Below are 10,685 nucleotides of genomic sequence, written 5' to 3'. Positions count from 1 at the left end.
GTCGAAAACTTTCCAGACCTGCGGCGTTTGATAAGGGGAACACCCCTTCACGCGCGCGTCACAACGCGTCACCGCAGCTGGACAATAGAATCATGCACTGGCCATTGTTCACGTTGGTATAATAGAAAGTGAACGCGGCATAAGGCCAGGTGACTGTCTTGCCGCCGCCTCGAGCCATTGCTCTTTTACACGCCAACCTTGTCCGGTGACCGTACTCGTTTGTGTATATTTTTTTCTATTTTGCATGAACACACAGGATCCGGTTGAATTTTGTGTTTATTGTCCCTCACTTTTTGTCTGCAATCTGTCAAGGTGGGAGGCTGGGTAAGACTAGTCATGTGACTTACTGCAATTATAATGACCTGCTATTTTTGCACACAATTTCGCTGAATGGCACTAGGTCCAGGGTTGTTTACGGTTACCGTCAGCCGCGCAGTCGTTCACCGAGCACAAAGTGCGCTGCGGCCCGCCCGCTGTTATTGCATCATCACGCCGATCAGCTGTGCTCGTAGTGGCAGCACACGATACTCGAACAACGGACTCCCAGTCTTTCACAATGAAGTCCAAAGTTCTCTTTTTCTTTTTCTGTGGACTTACCAACTCTTTTACTCCGTGATTTTATTAAGTAAATTCGGAGCGGGGCAAGGACGAAACCTACAGGCCTACTGATCGCTGGACATACGGACAGATTTGATAATTTGAGTGGAAATAATTGGTCATTTTTACATCGGTACGCTGCTGTGTCGCACACCGGAGGGCGGCTTCCCCGCTGGGAGAACGCACAGAGAAAGCATCGTGTTGTGACAATGGCTACCGTAAAAACCTCTTCTAGTTTAAAAGGACCAAGAAACTGATCGTCAAAAAGCCCAGCTTTTGATCTGTGTCCCGACTCAGGGGTCCACCAGGCCCACGAACTTCCATGACGTGTGTAACTATTTGATCAAACGTCAAAGGCCGATCGGTGCAGGCCTTGCGTGCAGCAATTCCACTGGAGTGCTGCTAAATCAAGGCTTTGACAATCAACTGTCAACATCAGCTGATCGAATTTATGCACCGCCATATCTCTGGAGTAGATTGTGTTTGTTAAACTCTTATTATATTATCAAAGTTTAGGTACGTATACGCCAATCCATTGGGTCAGTACATCCATGGTACATCAGTGCTAGAACTTGGGAAGAAGTTACGAACATCGGTTGTGAGAGGAACAGTTTTCATCGACGGTGACGAATTTATACTTGTGTCCCACAGCTGTCAAGTCTTCGTGTGGCGAAAGTCGGAGTGGTTTTATCAGCTACGTCCTTGTATAGGCCATTGCGACACTGCCGTGCATATTTCCTTTCAGTGGTGTGATGCCTTGCTGACTTATCATATGTCAGTTTTGTCATATGGTGTTACGCAATAGGATGGTAGAGAGCTGTAATAATACTATACAGCAGCGTCACATTTAATGCATGGGTTGGGGAGTGCTAGTTCGTATATGCCATAAACAAGTATAGGCTTGCCGATTTATCGTGTGACTCCAGCTCTCCGAAACTTTTCGAGAAAGCCGGACAACACACTGTATTTATTCCTGAATAATGACGGCTAACAGACGGTGCTCATCGTAGTTCACAATCTAACATCTTCCCCTGCTGTTATTGTTGAGAAACGAGGGGAAACCTGAAGATTTACTAATCTCGCCAAGTGACAGACAATCTTCTGGAGGTAACGTCCGTTGGTCGCCTCCATCATCTGCTCTGAAGTCAGTCGTGAGGAGACAGAACTTTTGTGAATGGAGGATAGATTACATCAAGAGCACGTGTCTTCAAGAAATAAGCATCGATTGTCCGGTCTCGTATTTTGTGGATAGATATCTTCTGCAACTCCAAGTTTTAGGCACCCCTGAAACTGTCATTCACCGGTTTCACTAGCCACTTTCAAACCGGCAACTGTTACAGGGAGGCAACCTCACTGTTGACAAAATCTTACTCTAACTTAGATTTCACGCGCCGGATTTTACTCGCCAAATTTCAATCGGCAAATTTCGATCGCCAGTTTGTAATTTAAAGTAAAAAGCCCCTGCACGTCTCGGGTTCTCAAGAGATTAATAGGGACAAACTTCCACTGGCCACATTTTACCGGCCACATTTACTACTTCAAAGGCCATTTAACAGGCCAATTCAACCATGGGTCGATTCCGGCGTAGCAGCAGCACCGGGATGGAGATCGATATGGACAAGCTGAGGCAGCGGCGGGCCAGCGCCTTCATCGTCCCCCAGGATGGGGGCTGGGGATGGGTGGTCTGCCTGGCTTCGCTCTGGACCAACGGTACCATCTTCGGCATCATCAACTCCTTCGGGGTCATGTACGAGAAGATCTACGAAGAAGTGGAAGGGGCCAACAACTTCAAGACTTGTAAGTGAAAAACAAAAATTGTTTCAAGTTTGTAAGAGAAAAATCAAAACCTGGCAAAATGACACAGGAAATATTGCAGTTTTGAATCAATTTTTCAGTCATTTTTTGTTAATAAAAAAATATTTGTGACAGAATTTACCTAATACTCAAGAAACTATATAGACTTTGTGCACAACCTCATTGAATTGAGGGGATTTAATTTTTCTTTTCGCCATTTTTTTTACAATATACATGTGTTATGGTAAGTGATGCAAAAAAAATATGTTACCAACAAAAAATTGTTCGGTATAATGAGCAACTGTTAAATCTCGATAGGTCGAAATTTCGAAAAAGTTCGAAATATTTTCTTTTGACTTCCAGAAGACATGAACGAAATCCAAACAGAGTGGTGTCTAAATAGCCCACTACATTTTTCTTAGGAACACTTTACAAATTACACCCCAAATCGGTCATTTCGGTAAGTTATGCATTCTGGTTTATTGAGGCATAGCTTTATACAATGACCTGTCCTGTACTGTATCGGGAGAGTTTGATCATAGACAAAATATTATGTCCAATTTCACATAATAAACGAATATTGACTGTTACTAAGTTAATACACTGGGTGCGTGTAAATTGGTCAAGATATTTTTTTGTCTGCCTTCCGTGTCGCAGTTCACCTTTCACTGTTAAGGAATTCAGAAATATACCCCTGTTACAGACGAATTTTATTTGACGCCAAAAAAAGTTTGTCCATTGCACCTTGATCATTATAATAACGGCATAATGTACATTGTACATCACTCTGGCATTCATACACAATGAACATCATATTCATAAAAAAAGTAGTAAAGTACATGAAAGAGGAATTTTATGCCTTGAATAATTATTCATGCATGCATGTTGCAATGATGGCTAAGCGATGTCTCCGGGATTGTACACGTACAGCTTAAATCTATACTACAATTCAAGGAATCTCTGTCTGTCTGTCCGTCTGTCCGTCGGGCTGTCTGTCTGTCCGCCGATTATCTCCAGAGCCGGGCACCGTATGAAGTTGAAAATCGGCGGGTGTATTGCTCGGGGCAATAGAATGTGCAGTGCCAAGTTTGAAGTGGTTTGGATGAGCGGTTTTCGAAAAAGCTGCAAAACAGCAGTATTTTCGGAGGCAAACGTGGCAGCTTAGAACATAACACCACGCACTGCCGTTCTTTTCAATTGTTTACGTCATGTATAAGCTAAAGCGCGCGTGCTCAATATGACGCAAACAATGCAAAAAGGACGGACACGCGCACGTGCAGTGGTGTAGGGCGACACATTGTCCAGTACGGGTGAATAGCACTGCATACCATGTTTTCGTATGTACACGGGCACATTATTTTTGCAGTCGACAGAGCGACCATTGTAGGTGGTCGAACTTCAAACTTGGCACAAACTTTGACGTAAGTGTGCGTTCAACCTGTGAAAACAACACCATTGAATCGCGTGAGTTGTTTGCACGAGCAGTTCTCCAAACCTCTGCAAGTATGCAACCTATACCAGCGGCAAAGCAATTTGCGCTTCCCGAACATGCACATTTTAGACGGGCACTGCACTAGTCCTATATAATTTACATAAATCCCTTTGTTAATATGCAAATTTCAATTTGAATATTCAGTTATCTTAATTCACCGATGGTTTCAGCAGTTGGGGAAATAGCCAGACTGTTTTGTTTCGGGGTAAATTTTCTGCCATGCTTTTGTTTAGTGGACAGCTAATACAGAAAGTGAATTACAAAACGCTTTTGTCGTGTGACCAACAGTTCGACAAATGTACTGAGAATCGAAATCTGTCCGAGAATGTCAAAGTTAATGTCCGTAATGGTGTGTGCTGAGTATAATTTGAGGTTAAATATTGACGGAAATTCGCAGAACAGGTTGCTTCAACTTCCTCGCTTTCATGCACTGAAATGACAGGGTTCTCAGTATCCTGTTTATTTTTTCTACCACTGCGGCCGGAAAAAAAACAATGTTTCTCTCGAATTTGTTTTTGTCGAAACAAAATACCATCATGTAATGTTCTGCTCAAGGTAAAAAAAAAACACCACGTTAATTCAGCAGTTCAAATTTTGAAAAAGAACAAACAAAATTATTGCCCAACAATTTTAATAGTCTCTTATTGCCTTGTTAATGCATTGTTTGTTGCTGAGACAGTATAGCATTAGCAAAGAAACTGTTGATAATGGTTTTAATATGAGTTGTTATCGCGACTATCCGATTAACCTATCCGTGGTGTCCGGGCATTGTTCCTAGCGATGACCTGGTGGTTTTTATTATCTTGTTGGAAAGCGAGTATCTCTCTTGGTTGTGTAAATAACAGAAAAACGTTTCTCGGCTTTGCGTGTTCTATTTTTAGTCAAAGTTACAAAGACATGCTTGCGTAGGTCTTTTTGCCTTTTCGTCAAAAAGTCTAAAATAATGTTGAAACAATAATTTTGCTTTTGATTTTTTTCGTATCTTTTTGGCCTACTCGGAGAGACTCAAAATTTAATCACACCCACTCATGATGTTTCTATTTAGTATTTTTCCGTAACGCAAACTTAATGCATTACATTTTCATATTTGTATAACACTTTTATGAATTAGTTTTCGATAATGGTATTTCCTATAGAACAGGGCAGAAGAAATTAAACATTGAAACACCCCCCCCCCCAAAAAAAAAAAAAACCCGGAGAAATTGTGATCATGAAGACAATTTAAAGGTAAATTGTTAGGGTTCTTAGCACTTTGGGAAATCTGACGAATGTTCGAGATGACGGAGATTACAAAAAACAAACACAAACGTCCAAAGTACACTGAACTTTTCTGATCAAGACATCGATCAATCAAAAGACAATGTTCACAATATGACGATGACCGCGCATGCCCATCAGCTAATATTTGGATGCTGTTTTTCACACCCAACCTTTTGCATCATGAAAAGAGTACGTCAGGGGTTTCATGTTTGACTATTGGGAAATAGCTGGTTGAATAGCACTGGCAGGTCAAATGACCAAAAATGGTTTCCTATTGTCTATGGGTTAAGCAGAAAGACGGTTTCCTGTTTTGCATACAATTGAAGTTGGTTATACCGTTGTTAAGGTGAAGTGGTATATGCCGGCAGGTATGATGCTCATTCAAGCGATGTAGCTTGAGGGAAGTATATACATTTCAGTCTGGCATGGCCATGACCAATAAATTATAATGCTGCACGCATGCGCACACCGCGCGTCTGAGGCGGTTGTGACAGACAGCATACGTTCCGACAGAAAGTACGATCTTCTAGTCTAGAAGGGTATCTAGAAGGGTATCGTCTCGAATCCTGATTTAAAAAAAAGAAATAAGTTTATTGGGATGGAAGTAACATTTAATACTGTTCAAACAATGATAATTTAACCATTTATTATCCTCTTTTAATATGTTATCAATAGTGCATGACTCCACCTGATCTTTACAAAAAATGATATCGTTCTTCACATCGCTGGGTTAAAAGATCATCGTTGTTTATACATAAATATATTTGACAAAATACAAACCATTCATTTTTTAAATTTAAATGCTTAAAGTAAATAAACCAAAGTCTAAAGTTCATTGAAAAACAATTAAATGTTTCAAAGCTTTTATAACGGTTAACTTGTACCTGCTGTTGAATAACTGCACATTATGTATTGAGCATTATCACAGAAAAGTATTGTTGCGGACAAATAAATAAATCAATAAGTAATTAAATAATAAAAAAAAAAAGGTTTTCATTAAAAACAAGTCATGAAGGTGCTTATAAAGCAGCTTGCTTAATTTTTTTATTTAGTACCTAAATATTGCTAAGCTAAAATTTGCTACTTAGCTTTAGTTTGAACACAGCGCGCGTGAGGTTTGATCGGAATTAACCTCGCGCGCGGTATATAAGCGCGTCAATGCAGCTTGTGAAATTATGATATACATTAATGGACGCGGAACGCGCAAAATCTGAGACAAACAAAACTTATTAAGTTCACAAATTCAAAAAGGTTGTCTAAGGGGCGTGGCTAACTCGCAAACGGCGATGGGTCGATTTTTTGGGTCCGGTTGCCAAAGTTCCCAAGACTGGATGTGATTAATTTGTTCAAGTTGTTGATAACGCCCTGAGCGACACCCTCTGCCGTCACGGCGGCTTGACCACGCTTACCAGGGATTGATACTTTTCTGGCTGCATCTCCACTAGGGAACTGAAAACAATAGGAAGAATCAATAATTGTCACACAAATTAAATAATTTGGTGGTGTATTTATTTCGTTCTAGCTTGGGCCGCTTCGCTGTGTTCCGGTCTCACCTTTATGCTGTCCCCCATCTCAAGTATCCTGACCGATCGCATCGGCTGCCGAGCTGCCGGCATCATCGGCGGCGCCTTGGCCTGTGGAGGTATGATCGCAAGCTCCTTCGTCACGAGAATCGAGCTGCTCTACCTTACCTATGGGGTCATGTCAGGGTGCGGCTTCTCCATCGCCTACACCCCGTCTTTGGTCATCCTTGGCCGGTACTTTCGCAGGAGGATCGGTTTGGCGAACGGGATAGTGACCTTCGGGAGCGGCGTCTTCACGATCGTCTTGCCTCTTGGCTTAAAGGCCACTTTAGAAACCATCGGGTTGTCCAACACTTTACGCGTCATGGCAGGCCTCTGTTTCGTCATGATGCTAGGCGCTATCGTCTTCCGCCCCGTGCCACTACCGGCTAATTTCGACATGAAGCTGTTGGAGAGTCTTGCCGAGTCGGCGCCCCGCGGAAAGCCGTCTCTGAGGAACCTCTTCGGTCTCTTGGACTTTTTGGACCTCCGGGTCTGGAAGAAGAGGAACTACAGGATATGGGCCATTGGGGTACCTGTCGCTGTCTTGGGCTACTTCGTTCCGTTTGTACATTTGGTAAGATTTATTAACTGTTGAGGAAATGCAAATGTTTGTTTTATAATTTACCTTGTTGGCCTTTGCTGTGCCCGTCCCCTCGATGCAACGTATATTCACAGCTTCCCAAGAGCTTGTCAAAAAAAATTTCACAAGCTTGCTCGGGTTGGACTTGAACCCACGTCCTTTTGCTTTAAAAGGAGTCCAGACATCTTAACCATGCACCCGACCACCTCGTGAGCTTGCCAGGGTCGGCTGGCTATACTTGAAACTGATGTAAAAGAGGGTTCCGTAATTAGCGAAAGCAATCTTTCCAATCCTTGGGGATGATTGCGTTAGGATATCTAATACCGTCCCCGGCGCCGTCCCCGGTCTTTTAGGACTCTGCATTTATAATTTGGTAGACTTGCACAGGGTGATTTATGTTGATCTCGTGCAATATGTCTTCGTATAATTTGGAAAATTTACCCCGAACCTTTATTAATATTTTTTGTTTCCGACTTTAAGGTCAAACACGTCAACAACCTGAACCTGGGAGGCAACGCTGCCATCCTGATCACCTGCATCGGAGCCACCTCGGGGCTAGCTCGGCTCGTCTTCGGTAAAATCATCGACTCTCCCAAAGTCAACCGCATCTACCTTCAGCAGATCGCCTTCCTCGTCATCGGGGTGACTTCCACCCTTCTCCCCGTGGTGAGGAACTTCTATGCCCTCTGCGTCATGATGTCCATCATGGGTATCTTCGACGGGATCTTCGTGCTGCTGATCGGCCCCATCGCTCACGACGTGGCCGGTACGGAGGACGCCTCGCGTGGCTTGGGGTTCCTGTTCTTCATGATGTCGTTTCCAATGACGGCAGGGCCGCCAATAGCAGGTAAGTTGTTTTATTTATGATAAACCTTTCTGGTAATTGAGATAGACGGAGGAGCCTGACGATGAAGACTAAATTCTGCCTGTTTTGGTGGAAAACTCCCGAAGAATATTCCAGGAGAAACTCAATAAAGGGACTTAACCCGTACTTGTCGACCTGGGAGGCCGACAACCGGTGTTTGCCCTTCCGAGGGCTTGCAAAAAAATACTGCCAAGCTTACTACTCGAACCCACGACCTACTGCTTACGAGTCCAGACGTCTTACCACGTGAAAATGAGCTTGCCGAGGCTGGCTGGCTTGTTAATGTTTAAATCTGATTCAGCGTGCAGTAGGTGCCGCAATGGCGAACAAGGAAGTCTTTATGACTTGTTTCTCCTTGTTTATCTAGGTTTCATCTACGACAAGCTGCAAGACTACACGTTGGCTTTCCTTCTAGCTGGGGCGCCCCCTATCATCGGCGCTTGCATTCTCTTCTTCGTCAGGCCCGAGAGCCACGACGCCGACAGCGACGACGATGACACTCCATCAGACGACAGGAGCTCGGAGGACGACCTGGAGCAATCCCGGAAGCTCCTCAACAGCAGCTCGGACACCGATGAGTTCTGGCAGACCTCACCCTACGCCAGGAGGAAATTCCTGGAGCTCAGAAACGCCTGGAGCCCGCCCCCACCATGTCTGAAACCCCCTTCCAACCTGACCCCAAGGCCCATTCTTAGCACGGGGAGCAATAGGCCCAAGACTAACGGGTTACCAAGGAACGTTTCTGCACCGGCCATGTTCACCTTTGACCTCGAAAGTACGCCACTAGAGGGCGTTAGCGAGACACCACCGCCAGACGTAGACGTAGACGTGAACGAGAGATTTCTCCGGTCTGGTAGGCGGGTCACGTACGGTGACGTGGTCTACCACGGGGAAGTCTCAGAACTGAGGCCGTTGCCAGATCCGGACAGACTTTTCATAGAAGAACGGGTTTCGGTCGTGTGAAGAAAATTTGTGTGTGGATTTAGATGACCAAATTATATAATTGTGTTTATGTCCTCATTGTTGTTCGAGGATGCAAAGATTTGATATTCTACGAAAATTTAAAGAAGGTTTTAAAACTTGTTTAGATCCCTATACATACCTGTTCATAGTATATCATAAAATGGCAACCGTTTGTTTATATAGGTGCACCTTAATATCAACCTTTTAATTAATTATAACACTAGTTTCGTTTGGAAAACAAATTTGCAAAAAAAGTAAGCAAAAAAGTCTACTAATATCTAAGAGACCTATTCGTGAACGATCGGGACGCGTGACGTGCCCTTCATGTTATAATAGAGAAACAAGTTTACAAATTAAATATGAAAGTACAATATTGGAAGACATGAGAAATGATCAAACTCAACTACCGTTATAAGAGAGACAAGAATAACGAAATGATGTTATGCTGTAAAAGTGACCTTCCCTTGCTTGAGAAGACGAATTTTACTAGTTTATGCTCTTATTGGTTACCTGGACTCATTTTCGTTGTTTTCTTTGTTTTACAGTGATTATGTTAATTCTTGCATTCAAATACCAGTAACAAATTGGTACCCATTTGTGGTATATGACTTGTGTGTGATTTAAGACAATATAGATACAAATTGTTTTCGCGTAATATACTGATTGTTTGTTTTTGCCAGAAAGTTATCGTTGGGTACCAGCGAAATGTATGTGCGCTTTATGTTGAGATGGTTCCTGGCAAATGTTTTGTTGACTGAACATGGCTGAATCTAAACTCAGTGAGTATGATTTTAAAAAAATAATTCAATTTCGAATTTGAAATTGTAGATCGATGAAGTTGTAGATCGATTTGGAAAAGGGCATTCGATCGAGCTTTGGTAAATTTCGTTAACGATTGTAATGTAGGATATACTGCCATAATGTAACTTGCATTAGACATGTAATATTTAATGGTTTCGATAATTTATAAAATGGTTTTGGAATTATTGGTGCAGACATATTGCCAAACATCAAATTATTTTTTATTCTGGTGTCATATAAAAACTTGTATGGTTTTTAAATATCAAATAAAATTTGATATCGCTGGAAATATATTTGAAAAAGGTGGTTCTCTATGCTCGGTTTTTTATTTGCATAAACCAATGTCGATTTTCATAGGGCTGATAATTATATGTCGTCTTGGAAACGTGGACTTTTCATTAATAAGATTTTCAACAACAATAAGCTGTGAACTTATCTACAAGAATATGGTAGTCTTGTGGTTTAGGACACCTTTTATGTTTCACAAGTTCCGGTAATAAATCAAAACCCTACCCTCTTTCCACAAAATTAAGCTAGCTGCTATTTCACAGGGTATCTTAGCGAACTGTTTAGATGATTCCAAACACATAAAGTGTCCTGCTTGTATCATCGCCAAATGTTCAGGTATTAAGTCCCAAAACATAAAAGTGTCTTTTTGTTCTCTTCAAGTTATTGGAACGGGGTACTAAACTACACGGTTACCGAGAATATTTAGATAATCTGACTTATCTGAGGACTCATTACATTTTAAAGAATCAGGAATAAAAG

At 42.2% G+C, this 10,685-nt stretch overlaps 1 protein-coding gene across 1 annotated transcript; it reads left to right on the top strand.

Moving 5' to 3' along the window:
- The first annotated feature begins 228 nt into the window (after positions 1-228).
- LOC119744762 (monocarboxylate transporter 10-like) lies at positions 229-10,210 on the top strand. Its single transcript, XM_038220874.1, has 4 exons — positions 229-2,394; positions 6,666-7,282; positions 7,769-8,135; positions 8,521-10,210. Exons 1-4 carry the CDS (start codon positions 2,166-2,168, stop codon positions 9,114-9,116), a joined length of 1,809 nt encoding a protein of 602 aa, XP_038076802.1. The 5' UTR covers positions 229-2,165; the 3' UTR covers positions 9,117-10,210.
- The last annotated feature ends 475 nt before the right edge of the window (positions 10,211-10,685 follow it).

Source organism: Patiria miniata, unplaced genomic scaffold (genome assembly GCF_015706575.1).
Source record: "Patiria miniata isolate m_02_andy unplaced genomic scaffold, ASM1570657v1 HiC_scaffold_7, whole genome shotgun sequence".
In the NCBI taxonomy this organism is placed as follows: Eukaryota; Metazoa; Echinodermata; class Asteroidea; order Valvatida; family Asterinidae; genus Patiria; species Patiria miniata.
The sequence above is the reverse complement of the archived record's forward strand: the minus strand, read 5'-3'. Positions and strand labels throughout refer to the sequence as shown.